General features: G+C 37.9%; 2 protein-coding genes across 4 annotated transcripts in view; one reads left to right on the top strand and one right to left on the bottom strand.

Moving 5' to 3' along the window:
- Positions 1-18,720, bottom strand: part of LOC112396981 (T-cell immunomodulatory protein-like) — a 28,019-nt gene extending 9,299 nt beyond the window's left edge. The window contains exons 1-5 of the mRNA XM_024740955.1: positions 18,322-18,720; positions 16,556-16,628; positions 10,960-11,105; positions 9,757-9,814; positions 8,471-8,545 (exon numbers count right to left, since the gene is read on the bottom strand). Coding sequence (XP_024596723.1) covers positions 8,471-8,545; positions 9,757-9,814; positions 10,960-11,105; positions 16,556-16,628; positions 18,322-18,529 — 560 coding nt within the window. The 5' untranslated portion in view covers positions 18,530-18,720. The remainder of the gene's footprint in view (positions 1-8,470; positions 8,546-9,756; positions 9,815-10,959; positions 11,106-16,555; positions 16,629-18,321) is intronic.
- Positions 18,721-18,790: 70 nt separating this feature from the next.
- The window catches only part of PHKB (phosphorylase kinase regulatory subunit beta), a 204,219-nt gene continuing 202,975 nt past the window's right edge, over positions 18,791-20,034 (top strand). Inside the window, exon 1 of one of the 3 annotated variants that reach the window (XM_024740958.1) lies at positions 18,791-18,904. Coding sequence is in view for 2 of the 3 variants with exons in the window: in XM_024740959.1 (XP_024596727.1) it covers positions 18,838-18,904 (67 nt within the window). In the remaining variant the exon portion in view is untranslated. The remainder of the gene's footprint in view (positions 18,905-20,034) is intronic. The other 2 variants (XM_024740959.1, XM_024740957.1) reach the window with 2 other exon arrangements.

Below are 20,034 nucleotides of genomic sequence, written 5' to 3'. Positions count from 1 at the left end.
AGATGTGATATATATATATGTGTGTGTGTAACATACACACACACACACACACACACACACACACATATACATACACACGATGGAATGTTACCCGGCCATAAAAAAGAACGAAATTTTGCCATCTGCAGCAACATGGATGGACTTGAAGGGCATTATGCTAGGTGAAATAAGTCAGACAGAGAAAGATAAAAGCTATATGATATCACTTGTATATGGAATCTTAAAAAAACAACAAACTAGTGAATATAACATAAAGGAAGCAGGCTCAAAGATATAATACAGAACAAACTAGTGGTTACCAGTGGAGAGGGAAGGAGGAGGGGCAATATAGGGGCAGGGGAGTAAGAGGTACAAACTATTAAGTATAAAACAAGGATATATTGTACAACACAGGGAATAGAGCCAGTATTTTACAATAACTATAAATAGCATATAAACCTTAAAAGCTGTAAATCACTATATTGTACACCTGTCACCTTTACAATATTTTATAGCAACTATACTTCAATAAAAAAATTAAAATGATTACTCTTAAAAATGTGTTCAGTAGAATATAGACACCATACTGATTATTATCCACTATCATCCACATACACCCACAAACTACATAAAAAAGCTCTTCTACTCTTTATCCTTGGACTTGTACTTCTATTTCTGTTATAGAACTTTATCATGATGTAAAATGTTTTTATATCTAGTCTTTTTATGTCTCCAAAGAAATGTACATCTTCAAATTGGTATTTAAACTGGCTTTATGCATCCAGGTGTTTTAAAAAAAAATCTCTTTGAGGTTGAGTTATTTTAACTACTACTGTACAACTGATGAAAAAGCTTTGATAGCTTATTAAATCAAAGGTAAAATTTCATTGGAAATGCATTTTTTTGAAGAAATGAATGGAGCTTTAAAATATATTAGTTTACTTACCTTTAGACTAGCATGACACTGCTAGAATGAAACAGGATTCAGCATAAAGTCTACTCCTTTTCTTCATCTTTATAGATACAGATGCTAAGAAATCTTGTTCATATATGTTCATTAAAATCTCCATGGAAATTTAATATTAATCTTAATTTTTTAGGTATGATAAATACATTGTAATTATGTATTTTAAAAAATCCTTATTTTTTAGAGATATATACTTAAATATTTATGGATTAAAAATGTCTGGGGAGGGAGTTAGAGAGAGAAATGAAGGAAAAGTTGTGAATGAAATAACACTGGCCAAGAGTTGCTAACTGTAGCTGAATGACAGGTGTATTATATGCAAATTCATTGTCCTATTTGCTCTACCTTTGCATATGTTTAAATTTTTCCATAATGAAAGTAAAAAAAAAAAGAATTTAGAGCTGCTGATTTAGCTCATTCAATTTATGTAAAATGCCTGGTATATAATCCAGTTAGCAAAGCCAGTCCTCACTGTCAAACCAATCTCCAAATGAAAGTTATTTTCTGTCAGAAAGAGTTTGACCTCATTTTTTCAATTCAAATAAATTTGTTAACATGTGTTTCAAGGAACATTACAAAAAGTACTGAAAAAAGTACAGATTATATATTGTAGGAAAGATTACTAAAAGCAGTCAAAATTAAGGTAATTTTGATAAAAACAAGATAGTAAAGCAACATGCTGTTTCTCTTTAGTGAACTTAAAGCACTGCAATGTAAAGTACAGCTAAAATAATTTATAGTACAATAAGTATGATAAAAGTCATAACAGTCCATTAAATGTATGTGAATACTGACTCTGGTATCTGGCTTTCGGAGTAAATAAAAACAGATTATAAAAATGAGAAATCACACAATTTCTTTCTTTAGACATACCAAATTTTTCCCTATGACTTTAATAAATGAGAAAGGTATATACTACAAAAAATTATTTGGCTCAGGAGCCAGCATGTAAATTTATTTTCTATTAATAGGAGAAAGAAAATAGTAAACATTTCATAAGACAAGATAAAATATTTGACTTTAAATGGAATTTTCTTGATATGATTTGATAAAGTAGGTATTAGCTACATTACAGAAAAATGCATACCAAATATAAAAGAAATTATGTAAAAGTTTTATCCATAGGTTTGGTAGTCCTTGAGAACGTTCTGGTCACATCTGAAACAATCACTGGCATGATCCAAAACTACATAGGCATGAAAAGTACCTTCCTTCCATTTAATTACGTGTCTTAGGGATAGAGTACTAAGAAGAGCTAAAAGGTCTGCTTTGCTGAATTTGGTGTTTCTTACGGATGCTCTGTGCTGTGCTCTCCCAGGACCCTCTCTCAATAATTACAGATTCTTTGACAGTAGTCAGGGAATGCAGGAGGCAAAGTCATTAAACAAAAACTGTCATTACTCCCACAACCCCACTCTAGCACATCTGAATTCAGAACATATCAATGTGGATCAAAATGCTTTTTGCTACCAAGCTTCATCTGAAGAGAAATAGGAAGAAGAAATAGGAGAAGAGGAAGAACTGGAAATTCTATTAGTTTAGTATACCTGTTTCGTGCTGTACGGGTTTTTACTCCCCAGGAAATGTATAATTAGTGAGATTTAGGAAGGGTAAAGAACATGGCATTCTTACATGAAGGAGGAGAAAGTTATAGTGAAAATAGGTACGTTTTCAGGCTCATCAATTTTAGGTAGGAGTACCTATGAAACCTGAGGATCTAGTTGCTTAAATGATCTGTGTTTGCATATTCCTTTGCAAGTCTTTACCTATGGTAAAGTAAATAAACACAGCCTACCATGCTGTGTATCCAAAGATGACCACATTATTTCCCATCCCACATGCTCTTTTACATTTCAGTTAAGCCACGCTCACATCTAGAGGTAGAGTACATAATCCTCAAATTTCCTAGAATATTAGCTAATTCTTTGATTAGAATGCCACAGAAGTGATGCTGTTTAACTGCCAGTACCAAGCCTTAAAGAGATCTCCAGCTTCTGTCTATACTCTTGTATTGCTTCTTCTTGGAAAACAACCACTATACTATGAGGAAGTCTAAGTTAACCATGTTGGAGCACCACCAAAGGCCCTCTGTGACTATAACAATGGTAATGGCTATACAGAGTTGAAGGCAGGAAAAAAGGCTTTACAATTTGGAAGACCAAGATTCAAATCCCAGATCTACCATTTATTTACATTGCAAGCTTACAGTGGTCACTTAACCTTTGAATTAGCTGGCTCCTTGACAGCGCCTCTTGAACTACACAGCTACCCGTTATGGGAAAAATATGAGACAACTGATGGAAACTGCCAACCCCAGAGTTACTAAGTAGATATTCTAAAAAGCAAATAGGCTTGTTTAGGATTCTCTTTCTTCTCATCCTTCCCCATCCAACCCTGAGCCTCACAGAGGACAATAAGCTGTGCAATCCTCAGTTATGCCTCTTCAGGAGGGGCATGGTGAGGAGTACAACACATGAGAGAAGAGTGGGAAAAGAAGCATGGCTGAAGAACAGAGTTACATTGGTAAATACTTGATGGGTTATTCACTCACTCTTGGGCCTCTATTAGAATTCAAAGGTATGGGTCAGACCAGATAAATCTTAAGGACCTCTTACAAATAGCACCTTATGTTCATAAGAGAAAATGTGGCGATTTCTTTCAGCCATATCCTTACTTTGTCCAAATGTTCCTACCTCCACAGGGTGTGCAACAGTGATATTACACCTGAGAGACGGCCCTAGCAGCACTGGCTCCTAGGGCAGGAAGACAGAAGAGTAGGCAGTCTGAGGAGAAGCACAGGCCCCCATCTCTACTCAGGACTACTATGGAACTCAGGAACTCATGCAGCTCAGAGCCTAGGCCTCCAGACTGTTAAAAATCAAGTATTTGTAGGGCATTTTCAACAGAATATACATTTTTAAAACATACAATAGGACTCTAATGAAAGAGAACTTAACCTGTATTTTCAGGAATTATAAATTATTTTGATTCATTTTACCCTAAATTGAAATGATAATATAGACCAAGCTTACTCAAAGTCTGCTGTATACACATAGCTTCTCTAACTGTGCTTGTTTGTTTTTCTTTTTCTATTTTTTATTGTGGTAAAATATATATAACATAGAAGTTACCATCTTAACCATTTTTAAGTGTACAGTTCATTGGTATTCTGTGCTTGTCTTTTTGGGTTTTTTTTTTGTGGTACGCGGGCCTCTCACCGTCGTGGCCTCTCCCGTTGTGGAGCACAGGCTCCGGATGCGCAGGCTCAGTGGCCATGGCTCATGGGCCTAGCAGCTCTGCGGCGTGTGGGATCTTCCCGGACCGGGGCCCGAACCCGTGTCCCCTACATCGGCAGGCAGACTCTCAACCACTGCGCCACCAGGGAAGCCCTCTATGCTTGTTTTAAAATTGACTTTTTTCAATACATGCAAATCGTAATAAAATAAAACAAAATGGTTTCCTCTCAAAGAAGGAAACAAAATTTTGATATATGCTAATAGAAATATGTTGAATTCAAAACACTTTTAAATATCATCAATATTAATGATGACCAATTACCGTTGAATTTACTTGCACAAAAACAAAAGAAGCTCTCTTTCTAAATGATTACTACAAAGAAAACATATCTTAAAAATTTTAAGATTTAACTAAAAGCAAAGTGAGTAAATTTTGAGAATAACCTCTTAAATTCACTTAGAAACAATCAAAAGTTCACTTACATACAACACTGCCAACCAGAACATAAAACAAAGCAGTATAATAAATCACCAGGGAATCAAGCGTCATTTAATTGACTCCCCAAAAGCTTCTGGTGGGACTCCAGGAAATAAAATTATGGATCCTTGAATAACAAGTCACTTGAAATAATTAAGCCACAGCATATACAATTCTAAGTTATCTGCTAAAGCTTTCACTATTTCTGTGGCTTAATTTTGAAAAGAAAAGGTTTAGGCGAGAAACGAGAGAATCAATGAATTTATCTCCAATAGCGAAGTTTCTTTAGGAAAAGAGAAAAGTTATAAAACTGATGCTCTGTTTCTATGGAAATACCAATAAAAAACTTATTTCTTAAGTCCTAATAGATTCCTTTAAACAACAATGCTCAAAATACAAATGGTGTATAAGGTGAGAAAGGGAGGGGCTTGCTAGGGAAATTCTAAGAAAATATGAATCATCTCAAAGCTACCTTTTTCTGTTAAGACCATGAGTACTAATGCTGACTATAAAGTTAAAAGCTGTCCTGATGATTATTTGGTTTTCTTTTGTGTTATAAATCTCTTAATTTTCATATTTTTTCTAAATAGATTTAAATGACAAATATCATTATTTCATTAAGATAAATATTTGCAAAATTTTCTGTAATGCACCAGCAAACAAACAAATCAGCAGTAAAAATGAAGGGTGATTTAATAAATCAGTCATTGGTTATAATGTAAGAAGATTACATAGAAAAACAGGGATTTATTCCTTCTGAATTGAGATTAAATACCTATATTTAAATAGAAGATAGTTTTTTTCTGCTAATGGAGGAAAAATATCCACTCACATAAATAAGTTAAAAATGGCTGCTTTCAGTGCCATTAATATTCCATTCAAAATATTCATGCAAATGTTTGTGAAGTAAATGGAGTATGGCAAAAGTGCTTGTTTGTCACATACCTGGATTAATATTCCCAGGTATACAACTTGGGCCTGACCCAGTAATGTGTTTGAACTCAGTATATGAGTCACAGAAAATATGAACAGACCAACATTACATTTGGCTTTGATTAAAATTACAGGTACAAGTGTTTTCATGTCAATACTAAAAACAATATCCTGAATGCTTATGCAACATCAGTTTCAAATACCCTTTTACAGAAAATGCTCATTAACGATAACCTCATCACTGCAAAAGCTGCTCTAACACTTAATAGCTAGGTGTTATTTCTAAGTAATGTGGCACATTATTACATTATTTCAAGTCATTATAAAGTGAGATGGAGGCGCAAACTGAATCCTCACCTTTGTACATTTAACACACTTCAATTATCTCTGGCACCTCAGCAGAGGTTTAGCACCCTTCCTGTCCCTATCAGATAACCCCCACAGTACCAATTAAAAGGGATTCTTCTACCTATCACTGTTTCCAGCTTAGGCTGACCATCTGCACCCTTACTCCAGCCGAACTGATGTTAGTTTTACCTGTGGGCAATCTCCTGTTTCCATGCCTGTACTGGGCCACTTACAGCCATGGACTTTCCCGCACAATCCCATGGGAGCATTTAGCATTCTATTTAAAGACCATTGCAAAATTTCCCATAAAATTAAGGTGCTAGCCAAATTTAATTAAATTTAAGATAATCTTGGGTCTGGCATAAATAGGCATAATATTTGAGTTGCAAAAGTTGGTTAGATTCCTTAATAGACTGGGCTGCCAATAGACTTTTAAGTCTTTAATAGACTTAAAAGACTGGGCTGCCAATCATTAGTCATGCAAATGGTCCAAAATGTCAATACTAATGGCTTTTTCACTTATACACCTAATCATATATCTGTAACATAAAATTGATATGGCGAAATACATTTTTCTTATTTTAGTAACGTATTAATGCTTGCCCCCACAGAGACATATTCAGCTTTCTGTTGTCTGAATAATGATAACGCAAGCAATAGTCATCCTAACAATGTTCTTGACAAAAATTTTCTGTCAATTTTTATAATTTCATTTTAAAAGTTATCAGGACAAAGGTAACAGGATAAATCTTGGATACAAACTTGTTACCTATAATATGGTTAGCTACTATTGTTTAATCTGTAACTGAAGTTTAAATGAGAAATATCATAAAATAGTAGAGAATTACTCCAGTATACTGTAGTATGCCAGAGAATAATGTATAAAAAATAAAAGTCAATTCTGCTGCGGAGCACAGGCTCCGGACGCGCAGGCTCAGCGGCCATGGCTCACGGGCCTAGCCGCTCCACGGCATCTGGGATCTTCCCGGACCGGGGCACGAACCCGTGTCCCCTGCATCAGGAGGTGGACTCTCAACCAGTGCGTCACCAGGGAAGCCCCAGAATAAGTTTTTAAAGAAGCATCAGAGGAAAAAAAAATCTAACATAGAATTCAGAACAAATAAATAAGCTATGACATTATCACACAATATCTAGTAGTTTTTACTTTTTCAATTATCTACAATAGCTGTTTCTTAAGTTTAAATTTCCAAAGGTGAAACCACATCACATTAAAAATATTCCAAGTATTTCTTTCACTAAAATGGAGATTACCATGAAATAAACCAGGCCAGAAGTCACCATCACATTCTCAATCACATGTCTACCCAAGACAAACAAGCAGGGCTTGCTATGGTAGGAGTCACCTGTGCCTTCCCCTAGCCCACCCACACTCAGTTCCTCCCAGACATGGCCGCAAAGGCAAAGCAAGATCTCCATCCAGCTGGTCTCTAAAGCAGGGTTCTCTTCCAGGTACTTTTCAAAGTTTGAGGAAAAAACAGGTTTCTCATTAAAGATTCACAGCAAGTCTTTCAAAGGTCACTATGACTAGCATAAAAATACTCATATTCTTTATGGAAAACTTTTAAGAAAAAGTGATAGGAAATGTAACAGTTTCACCTCAGAACAGCTCACATTTTGATAATTTACTTGTCTTTGTGCCTGTGCATCACATTTCAGAAACTAATCATAAAAATACATTACGTCTCCAAAACACAGAGGGAAAATTCATTAGATTTATAGTGCCTGGGAAGACAGACTGATAAAGGTGGTTCTCTGCACTTGCTGGAAAGTCAAAAAAATAAATAAATGTGTTCTGTACTCTTAAAATGTTTGCCTTATCAAATACAGAAAAAATTAACCAAGTTGAAGGTATCTCATGAAAAGTATCTTGCTATCATGAATTCTTGTGTTAGGAAGGCAGTTCTATTTAAATCTAGAGGAATTATAATGGAGATCTTTGAAATGCAAGATTCCAGGCAGTTTTCCCTAAGAATGGCATTCTTGGATAATAAGAGAATCCTAGCATACAAACTGATCAAGGATAAGAGTATATATGGAAAAGTCTCCAGAGCTTAGAGAAGGAATGTTTATATTTTCAGGCAATTATTAATTGCTCATTGAACAGAAGGAACAAGGCTTATCAATGAACATCTGGGAGTTAACATGACTAAGGTAGAGAATTCAATCAAGACGGCAGCTATACATACTATTTAAATTAAATCTTTCCATTTCTAAAAACATCCAATGAACCAATATTTAAATGGGGACTTGCAAAGTTTGTATCTCTAATTTCCAGAGGGATAAAAGGATTAAACTGGCTCTACACAGAAACCAGTCGCAGGTCAAATCCATAGTGTTTGAGAAAGCTTATATGTTGACCAAATGTCCTTTTAAAAATCTGAAACAAGGATTTCCAATGAGCTGGGGTTTTTTCCCCCAATGGTTAAAGCAATTCGTTCACATAGATACACAGTCCCTCCAACAGCAACATGTACAATTAATTACATGGATATAATAATATTTACTCACCCTCCTAATAGTATTTGTGGCTGGTTGGATTCATTTGTGATACCAAATATATCAGGAATTAAATCGGCATTGAAGCTAAAAAGAAAACGTTAAAAACATTAAGCAGCTATTTTATTAAATTCTCACTTCTAATTTAGTTTAAAAAGAAAAACAAACTTTGGGGAGGTGTGGTAGACATACAACAGTCAGTATCTGTTGCAATCAATGGAATGTCAGCTATGACGTGTTTCACTCTGAGGCCAAAGTGTTTAATTTTCGTTATTGGACCCTCCAGTCACCTTGGCAATGAGAAGAACATGACGGTACAGCTCCACAGACGATGAGGCCTGTAAGACACTCTGAGAGCTGGCAAAAGAGCCTATCACTGACCCACACTGGACCTGCAGTGTGAGCAAGAAATAAACTTTTGTTGTGAGATTTTGGTGTTGTCTGTAACCTCTACATAGCCTAGCCTGTCTCTGAGTGATAAGGAGACCGTTATTTCAGAATCATGACCCTCCTTATTTAGTCAGATAGGCTTAGGAGAAATAACCCACAAAAGTAATCCCTAGTTGGTATAAAAATTTATACTAGCCACTGAATATTGTAACAACAATGAAAAACACCCAATTATAAAAAAAACAAGCTGAGCACCTTTAAAAAGATTAATCTGTGAATTAAAGTTCAGACTTCTAATGGTTACTGACCTATTGATGTATGACTATGATTTTAATAACTGTACAAAAGGCAGCACTGGAAACAAGAATGTGGCTATACATTGTTTACTACCTGAATTGATATCTACATCATTACCAGAATCCTAACAGAAATTTGGATTAACTTTATCCTGGTACATGAGTCTACTCTGAGGAGATAAATGATAATACTAAGGAAGAGTTGTGAAAAGGACAAAGTTTCTCCTTAATACAGAAATCTTTCTAGGTCTCTAGAGGAAATCCTCTACCCTTCGTATCTGTCAATCAAGCACTAACAGTTTTATCCAAAAACAGTTTTCTTAGTTGAGTAACGACATGGCTAGAATCAACAAAGATCCATCATGGACACATTCAAAGCTTTTAAAACAAAACCAAAAAGACAAATCTCTCCCTCTCTGCAAAATAATGAATTTCACCTTTCTCTTTCTTCCATCATGGCAAATAAATATATAATTCAGAGGACAGGTCCCTATCAGCTTTAAATGGAGAATGAATTTAGAGTCAATACAACTTAGCAAAGTAGTTTCCTATGTGAAAGATTTTATGTTTGTAAGTATAAAATCATTCAAAGGGAAGCAAGCACATACTTACTCCATAATTAATGGTTCATCCTGAAAAGTCCTATTGAGTATGGTCATATTGCAAGGATCTGTTAAAAAAAAAAGAAAATATATAAATGAAAAGGCATTTTATAACACATTATTTTTGATATTTGCACTTAGGGAAAAATACTCTTTCATTCTTTTCAAAATTTATCTCTAATTAATTCCAACTATCAGCATTAATGAGACACTATAAATCTAACTTAAATGGACATCAAGTTTGTAAAGATATATTGGGAGAGTTTATTCTACAGTGAAGACCAGCATTACAATAACTTCCTTTTGAGTCTTCATTCTGAAAATCTCTTAGATGAGTCTTCTTTATATACAATTTAGCAGTAGAGCAGTTGACAGTTAAGGTTTTGATATAAAGAACCCAATACATGCAAGACTACTAGACTCTAAAACGTCCATGCCCTCCTCTCCTCCTTTCTTCAGTCTGGCTCCATGAACAAAGTTGTCCATTTAGGTATAATTAATTGGCTTTTCAGATAAGACTTGAAGATTTGTGGGTAGATATGGTAGACTGACTCTCAACCTTTACTCTAAACTTTTTGTGCTTTCCTGTACTGGGGAGACTAGAAACCAAAAATAGCATTTCTCAGATATCCTTGCAGTTAAGATTCTAAATAAAATGTAAGCCTTGCTAATTAGATATGGTGAGTTTTCCAAGGCAGGAATGAGGTGAAGGCTGTGTTTCTGCCATTTCTGTCTTAATGTCTGATCACTGAATTGTAAGTACTAAGGGGGAGGGTGCATGGCATCCATTTTGCTGGTGAGCAAGTGTCATTCTGGCACCTGTCGTGCAACTTGCCACTTTCTGATGGTAAAAAGGCAATAGCTTCTTCGAAGGCTTTGAGGATTGTTCCTGAAAGTTCAACCTCGTGTGTGTTCTTTAGTCATCACAATAACTCTGTAAAGCATAAAAAACCTTTAATAAATTCTGTCTTCCATAAGCTAACAAAGTAGATTTTGTTCCCTGGAGCTGACTGCAGACCAGTTCTAGGTTGAAAAAGAAGAACCAGAAAAAAGACTTTTAAAGAAGTTTTTAGAGACAATTACTGACACTCAAGAACTGCATTTTTGAACTGATTTCTGAACATTATTTTTGTTACACTGACCTAAGAATACCAGGCATATTTCTCCTTTAATATCCAGTGATAAATATTAAAAACTCTTAAAACAAATTCACCTAAGGTTTGATTCTGTCCCCAGAAGATAATAGCTCCTAATTCACCGTTGGCGTGATTTTTGGGAAGATATGTCAGAAGAACATCCATTTGTGAATCTCCATCATAATCCCCCGGGACTACACTTGTTATCAATGTACTGTGATTCCTAAAAGAAACAAACATTTTAATAAACAAACATTCCAGTAGAGCTATAATAGAAAAGTACACTTCTATATTTATACCATACAAAAATATTTTCAATGCAAAATTTAAAAATTCACAGAACTGATTAATTACATTCTGTTTTTTAATAGCTTATCATCCTTCATGTATGTAGGCCTCTTTGGTCTATGAAAGAATTCAGGATGGATGCAGAGGGTTTTAAGAAACAAGAAAAAGTTGAAATATTTATTAAGAGGAAGCACAGTTTTATGTTCAAGCATTGGCTTAATCCTTTCACCTAGTTCTTTTGTCAAAGATACCAGGACATATGGATGGTGTTTATACGAATGGAGGCTCAAAGGACTTCCCTGGCGGTCTAGTGGTTAAGACTCTGGGCTTCCAATGAGGGGGTGGGGGTCAGGTCCCTGGTCAGGGAACTGTAATAGCACAGTGCGACCAAAAAAAAAAAAACAACATAAATGGAGGCTCATTATCAATTGCTAAAGCACTGAGGGTATCACTGTCATTTTATAAAAGATATTATCTATAGATTACTTAATTTTAGATTTTAATGCAGATTTGAAATTTACAGTGAAAACTTGTCATTTTATTTCAAGATTTGCAATGAAAAATAAGTTCTTTTTGACCAAACCTGGCAATACACTAACAAAACATACATACCTAATTCTACATTTTTAATAATAAAATATTCTAAAATGGTTTACATTAACCTTGAAAACTTAACAAAACATTCTGGAGTCTTGTCATAATGCTGTCTGAGTGACCCAATCAAAAAATAGGCCTTAAATTCAATTTACATTTAATTCTACTTAAGAACAAACAGCAAGACAGTAAGTTTCCAAACAGCCTATGGATAATTATGTTCTAAACAGCATCAAGAATATAAAAATATATATAATAGGTTTTACTTAAAGTGAAAATGAGGAAAATACTGACAAGGGTAAGACTAAGAAAAACAACAACATAATAGCTTTATTTTAATTCAGCTACTTACTATGTCTCAGATATTACATCAAGTACTTAATAGCTATTATCTGATAATCTCCATCACCTGAAATAGGTATCGTAATTCTCACTGAACAGACCAGGAAACTGAGGTTGAAGTAGCTTTCATTGCTAAACAGCTAAGTAAATGGAATAGCTGGAATTCAAATTCAGTTGGGTTGGCCTCTAAAATTGATCCTCACTATGATAAAATATTTTTTGTAATGCCAGTTTCCTCAAAGAATTCCAACAATGCTTTAACCATTCCATGAAAAATAACTGGTCTTTAAAAATGATGATATAGCAACTGCACGTGCTACTATGTAGCAAGCTGCATCTAAGTGTATACCTCTGTATGTGTACCTGTGTATGTATGCATGTGCAGTCATACAAATGCTGCACATACCTGGCAGTAATACTTGTTCAAATAAATTAATGATTTGGGGTCAAAAAGTACCTTGAAATAGTCAGTAATATATTACAAAGGACTAGATGGGAACTTAACCGGATCAGGTTTTATTCCTAAAATTGCCCTTCTTTATGGTTGTAAAAATAGGAATTAGAACTTTACAAAATAACAGACTGACACACGAATTTATCTCTTCTTCTTTAGAACCTACTTCTAGGTTCTAAAGAACCTAGAAGAATGAAGAAGAATCTTCTTCATTTAGAACCTACTAAAATGATATGGAATTTTTTTTTTTTAAAAAAGCATAACCCTCAAAGACAAAGAGATCATGAAAGGATCTGCCTTAGCAGGGCAAGGAAACTACAGTTGACCCTTGAAGAACACGTGGGGTTAGAGGCACTGACCACTTGCAGTTGAAAATCCATAGCTGGTATAACTTTATACTTGGTCCTCCACATCCTTGGTTCTACATTCACAGATTCAACCAACTGGGAATAGTGTAGTACTGCAGTATGTATTTAGTGAAAAAAAATCTGTATGTAAGTGGACCTATGCAGTTCAGACCCATGTCATTCAATGGTCAACTGTATAAGCTGAAGTGCCTGGAGAAAAGGCTCAAGAAGCTTTTTGCCCTGAAGAACCTCTGAAAGGCTCAGAATTTGGAGTCATCTGAAATAGCAGAAGACAAAAGTAAGGTGTAAGGCTGAAAACACCTTTTCTGTGATGGTCCCTTCTCCTTCTTGCTCAGCATGCCAACAACCAAGTAGTTTTCAGGCATTAGAGATGTAAGGAGAGGGTAAGATATTGGCCTTACGCTAAAAACAGGGAGTTAATGGAAAGTCTACAAAGGAACAGTTTGGCCCTTGCCCTCAACTCTGCCAAATTCCTAGGATGCCAGTCAGCCAGGAACATATCCACAGGGCAGGAGACAGGAGGTAAGTCCCATTACGCAGAGTTTCCAATTAGCTCTTTAGTACCTTATTCTTGATATAGTATAATAAAGAGTTACCTGCCTTTTAAAGAAAACTATGAGTATTAAAGAGAGCCAAAACAAATACTAATAAGGAATCTGAAAAAAACAGAGATAACAGAGGAAACAAAAGAAAACTTCAAAACCACACTTGAAGACATAAGAAAATACATCCACTAAAAAAAAAAAGAACAGCATGCTAAGAGAAAAGAACAATAAGAGAACAAAGAAAACTTCTTGGAGATAAAAAGAAAACATGACAGCTAACATAAAACTATTCAATAGAAGGCCGAAGATAAAATTAAGAAAACTTCCCATGGGGAAAAAACACAAAATGACAAAAACACAAATGAAATAAAGAAATAAAGGATGGAGTTAGGCAGTCCAATAATCAACTAGTAGGAATTCCTGAAAGAGAAAACAAAAAAAATAATCAGAGAAATAACATAAGAACATTTCAAAAACGTCCCAAGCATAGAAGGCTCTAGCTTGAAGGGAGGCTAGAATAATGAATGAAAAAGTCTACACCAAGACATATTATGAAATTTCAGAGAAAAGGGATAAAGAAGAGACCCTAATAGCTTCAAAAATTAAAAATAAGTCATATTTGAAGGATTAGGAAAAAGAATAGCAATGGATTTAAAACCTGCAACCGATGAAGCTAGAAGACTATAGGCCAATCAAAGAGTGAGTAGAAAAAGGTTTTGGAAATGGAGGGACATCCTTTCTCAGGAATTTCTTGAAGGATACACTCCAGTGAAATAAATGAAGAAGCAAAGAACAAAATGGCACAGGATCCAAGAGATAGGGATCAAACAAAGAATGACAAAGGGAAAGTCTCCAAACAGTAACTCTGCAGAAGGCCTGGAGAATGAATTCAGATTGGGGAGGAGTGCAGAGGACTCAATGGGAGAAAGAAAAAGCACAACAGGTATATGGCAGGTATGATGGAACATCTGCAAAGAAATTAAGGATAGGTACACAGAAAACAGTGCAATTTATTTTTTAAAAAACAATCATTTACTCTTGGAGGGAAAAACCATAGAGAAATGAAATACTGTATACTGCTTGGCTCTGAAGTACACATAATCTACATGGCCAGAATTTATACAATGATTACTGACCAAGCTAAAATACGATATAACTATACGGAGATGGAGCCAATTTAAAGATGCTAAATCTTTGTCTATGCTAACAAAAAATCCAAGAGATGAAGATGGTAATTCAAGAAATTACAGTATAAAAACTTATTTTAGAATATGGAAATAAACATCAGAAGAAACAGCTCAAAGTTTTAAAAGTGGTTGCATTTGAGAGAGGAACAGGGGAGAGGGGGAAGAAAACAGTGAAGGACAGTTAGTTTTTCAAAACTATACTAAATAAATACAAGAGTTTCTAACTTTTATAAGTATATAAAACAACATTACATTAATCAAAGAAAAATTAATTGGGATTTTTAAAAAACTCAGTGGAACCCAAGTCTTTAATAGCCCACAAATTCCTTAACTTTTAATCTTCCATGAAAAACCACTTCTAGGCAGTTCCTTTCTTGGATGTAATATTTATCAACTTCTGTTCCCTCCCCACTCCAAGCATGCTGACATCCAGTATCAAGGAACATTTCTCAAAAGGGATAATCTGTTTATCCATCTATAACTTTCCCCTCAACGCCTCAATGTTCTAACTCAAGGCCAATTTTTTTTTACATATGTTTAAGTTAAATATTGTAGAATCTGAGCACTCATTACCCAATGTGGGGACTTCTTAAATTTTTTGCAGTTTCCAAGTAATCTCTGATCTTTCTACATACCAATTCATCCTGCACATGGTTAACGAGTAAATCAAATCAATTTAAAATACCGTTTTCACCACCTCTCCTTTAAACAAGAACCTGTAATGATTCCCCACTTTTCTCGGGATTGAGGTCAATTCTTTCTGATACTTATGAAGGTTCCTAGTCTGCCCTGATCTCATCTTCCTAGTCCATAACTTTCCAAAGTATACCCTCCACTTCTGTCAGGCAAATCTTTCCACCTCCTCTTCACAACCTGCTGTTTTTCACTACCATCTCTTGTTAATGCTGTGTCCTGAAGCTTGAAAGCCCTCACCTAAATTTTACTTATCTTAAGGTCAAGCACAAGTCCCATAACTTTCTAGAAGCTGCCACTTTAGCCTGCACTGACTCATCTCTTCCTCCAGACAGTGATCAATCCTTGCTTCTTATAGTTTCAAAACTGCGTTGGCTCACTATCGATGATGGTCACTGTGCTTCATGCAATGCCAGTCATATAAAAAAAATATAACTATTATTTGAACATTTAAAAAATTCAGTTTGATTTTAATTTCCTCAAAATCAACCTGAGTCACCTAGCAGTCACCACCTATCAGTCAATAAATGAAAAATTAGAACAGAGTTCATTGACCCCAGTGCAAACTCCTCCCTCAGACCACCGAGGACAAAGTTGATCTGATGAGCCTGTGACTGAGCTGCTCTCACAGGCACACTCAGGATGAGGTACAATCCACTCAGGATGAGGGACAATCCCCAAGACATTCAAGAAAGCATATCAGATTGCAAGGGACTGAAAGGTGTTTATGTAGGAACAGACCCGGTTCCACTCAAAATTATTTATTTATTTTTTAAAGCAAATCATTTTTTTTTTTTTATAATATACTACAGTGTTTATTTGAAAGTGATCAGGAATACACAGCTCCATGCTGGCATGTCTAGACTCTAGAGTGCAGGCTCAGTAGTTGTGGCACATGGGATTAGTTGCTCCAACAGCATGTGGGATCTTCCCGGACCAGGGCTCTAACCCGTGTCCCCTGCATTGTCAGGCGGATTCTTAACCACTGCGCCACCAGGGAAGCCCAAAGCAAATCATTTTTAAACTTTGGTATGCTCACTAATTTTCCTAACAAATTACTTGCTTCATACCTCATAACTAGTGGTTTTGTACCACAACACCACTTCAGAGTAAAACTGATTTCAAAGACAATCCAACTAGTTACTGCATATCTATTATTACACTAATGACTGTTTTACAGAAACAAATACATTTGTACTTACTTCAAGGATACCTTTACTTTGGGTTTAAAATAGGGTGCGTTCTGGTCTGCCAAAAAGACGATTAAATCATTTCCTAAAAGAAGCGAGTATACATTAGAAAAATGATTCCCAGTGAAACATACGATTAGTGGTTACAAGAAGCTGTCTGGGCACTGTTTTCAATAAGAAAACTTTTATTTTACTCCAGTTCGTCTGCCCTCTCAAGGTTGGTCCTATTAGACTAATGGAATGGACATTCCTAACAGTATATCACAAATTCAATATTCAAAGCAGCAGGGAAACTAGAAGGATGAACAAGGAAAAATGTAGTTGGTCAAGGCAAATTGAAGCCAATGGCTTCTGCCAGGAGTCAGGCTGATTGACTTAAAGGAAGCATACAAAGAATATGCTTTATAACTATACTACGTGTTAAGTCTTGTCTTCCCCAAACCTAACAACTCAGCCTCTTATAAGGCTGCTTAGTCCATTGCACAGATGCATGACACCAAGGACACAGAAACTCCTACTGTGGGTATCTGACTAGTAACTAGGACATGATGTCATAGTTAAGCAGAAAAAGCTGAATCCTCCAACACTACCCTCTTGTGGCTCCTACAGAACCATCCCCCAGGTTGATGCATTTCTGGAGTTCAATGAGCACTCATTTGGATCAGATTTTTGAAACTGTTTAGTCAAACACAGGGCATCTTTAAAGGGGAGAATCTCTGTCTCCAGTTTGGGTGGAGTGGCTATAGGTTAGGCAGTATACACCCTTCTTGCAGTACATGGAATCATACAAAGATGGAGAAATGTCCACAAGAGGCTCTGGAGTTCTGACAAGGACTCCAAGAGATCTGGGCCAAGATCCTGTCAGTCAAACTCTATGAGTGCTTCACTTTCTTCTTTCACAGCCTTGACCTTAAACAGTACCTGCTTTGTGGGTACTAGAGAATACTAAGACCCTCTAATGCCCATTGTCAGCATCAAGATTTACAAAAAAAAGTTTGTTTAGTGATGTTTATAAAGCCAAGAACTCCCAAGAACCTCAAGCTGGAAAAGAAAACAGAGATTTGGAAGACTAGGGTGGTGGCCAAAGCAAGGAAGTCTTTTGCACACAAAAGACTAGGGCAGCCCAGAAGGGAGAAAACCCTGCAGTTTGAGAACCCTTTTCCAAGGAGACACTGGGTTTATTAGTAGTGCCTGTGAAATACTTGTGAGAATTGTGGAGTGTTTAGGCCCTTGGGAAGGAACAGTAGTTTCCAAGAAAGCTGGGACCCTGACAAAGGAAGGGGAGGGTGAACAAGGTAACTGAAGAGGGAGGGAGAAGTCCTCTACGAGAGGAAATTGTCAAGTCGCACGTTTTCCAGTTCATCAAAGGGGAAGGGAGACTGGAGAAAATACAGCAGACAGGAATGAAGGGACCTTGGGAGGGAACGTAAAGGCAAGCTACAAAGACTACTGGGAATCAGGAAGGACTTTGCAAGGTGATTCCATGAGAAGGGCGGAGTGCGTGAGTGACGGCCGCGGTCGTCTCAGGAAAAAAACCCAAAAAACCGGGGTGTTTCCAGTGCTTGCGGGGGTGGATCAAACGGTGGAGTGGTCAGGCCAGGACCTGGGTTTGGAAAAGATGGGGGAAAAAAGGCAAGCTGCAAGGATGCTGGAAATAAAGGGGGAGAGGGCTGGGAGAGAAGGGCCGGGAAATGCAGGAGGACCGAGAATCCGGGCAAGGGGTGTGGGGAACACTGGGAGGGGCACGCGAACAGAGGGAGGGCCGGGCAAGCACTGACTTTCCCGCAGCACGAAGAGGTCCGTCTGCTTGTCAGAGTTGAGGTCTCCGAAGGCCGCCAGGGTGCCCCAGGCCTCGGCCCCAAAGAGCTCGGCCGTGACGTTGTGCAGTGCCCGCGCCGGGACCGGCCCGACTCCCAGCAGCGCGAGGCCCCCAAGCAGCGGCGCCAGCAACACCCAGGAGCCCAGCAGCCGGCCTGCCGCCGCCATGGCAGCCCCTCGGCCCCCGCCCGCCGGCCCACTGCTGCGCTTGACGGCAGCCGGAAAGCACCGTGCCGCCGGCCGAGAGAGAAAGAGCGTAGCCCAGACGCCCGTACGACCGCGTCCAGGCCCCGTCTCACTCTCCCGTAGGGCTGCCCCACTGACGCTCGGGAGGCCGCGAAGCTAGGTTGAAGCTCGCCCTCGCGCTCACTTCCGGCCGGTGCGCCTCCCGACAGTGTCGCGCGGGGGGCGGGGCCGGCCGGGAGGAGCTGACAGGCGGCCCCGGGGGCGGTGGCCAAGACGGCGGCCCGAGCGCGATGGCGGGGCTCGTGGCCGAAGTGAGCTGGAAGGTCTTGGAGCGAAGAGCCCGGATCAAGCGCTCAGGTTTGGCTGGCTGGGGCGCCACCCCTTTCCCCCCGCACCGTAGAGGGTACTCCCCCTCAAGAGCCTTGGGCAGGAGGCAGATGGGGGTCCTGGAATGAACCTGTGCCCGCGTGTTTCCCCTTAGAAAGCAGACGGTGGTCCCTGACTTCCTCTTGATGTCTTTCCCCATTAGGTGGTGGTCCCACCTTTGCTCCGTTTTGCTTCCCCAACTATATTTCGTGTGTGTTCCCTCTCGAAAAGTAGGTGGTGGTGCCGACTTCTGGAGTCTTTGAAATCAGGCGGTGGCCACATTCCCGGGAGTCCCCTCCCTGTCTGTATTCCTCCCCTCATTTTTACATATGACTAGGGTCTGGTCCTAGAAAACTGGCGGCTGCTTGTTGCCTTATTTCGTATCTCCTTTTCACATTACAAGTTCTGAGATTTAGCCAGTTATCTATGTGGCAGAAATTGAGGGAGACCGGGCCTCAGGCCACGAAGGGGGTCACAGTGAGCATAGTTAGGACTCAGAAGGAAGTGGGCCCCTTCCCTGGGCAAGTGGCCCCAGGACGCCTAGTTCCCAGTTGTGGCTCCCAAACCCGAGGCCACCTAGGTCAGAAGACGCTGCGCAGGCAGTTTATAGTAGTTACAGTGTCCTGAGCTGACTTGTTCAAATTGCAGAGTCACATTTTGAAGTTAGCACTTGTGGCTGATAACTCATCTGACAGCCAGGATTGAAACTTCTCTTATTCCTGTCTGGCTGGATGTAATCTCGAGCTAAAAAGTGTTCCCATAAACAGGAAAGATGGTGGAATGACAAGTCTTCATCTAAGAATCTTCCCTTTTGAAGGCTTGTTGTTACCATATAAATTAGTGTTGGGAGATGATAATGTCAAAGTCGATAATCTGATAACATTGAAAGACTAATTATGCATTTGCATTGGTATTAAGGGTTTTGTTTTTTTCCCCTCAGCTAATACTACCCCATTATATTTTGGCTTTTCCCACTCATGAAGTTCTAGTTGTTGTGCAGACAACAGAGTTCTTAGCAGTCTTTTTTTTTTTTGAAGAAAGTAATTTCATAAATCGTACAGGAGAAATCCACCCAATCTTTGTTGCTTATTCCATTCTGTTTTCAAAACCTTAAAAATAGT

This window comes from Neophocaena asiaeorientalis, unplaced genomic scaffold, assembly GCF_003031525.2.
Source record: "Neophocaena asiaeorientalis asiaeorientalis breed wild unplaced genomic scaffold, Neophocaena_asiaeorientalis_V1.1 scaffold849, whole genome shotgun sequence".
Classification (NCBI taxonomy): domain Eukaryota; kingdom Metazoa; phylum Chordata; class Mammalia; order Artiodactyla; family Phocoenidae; genus Neophocaena; species Neophocaena asiaeorientalis.
The sequence above is the reverse complement of the archived record's forward strand: the minus strand, read 5'-3'. Positions and strand labels throughout refer to the sequence as shown.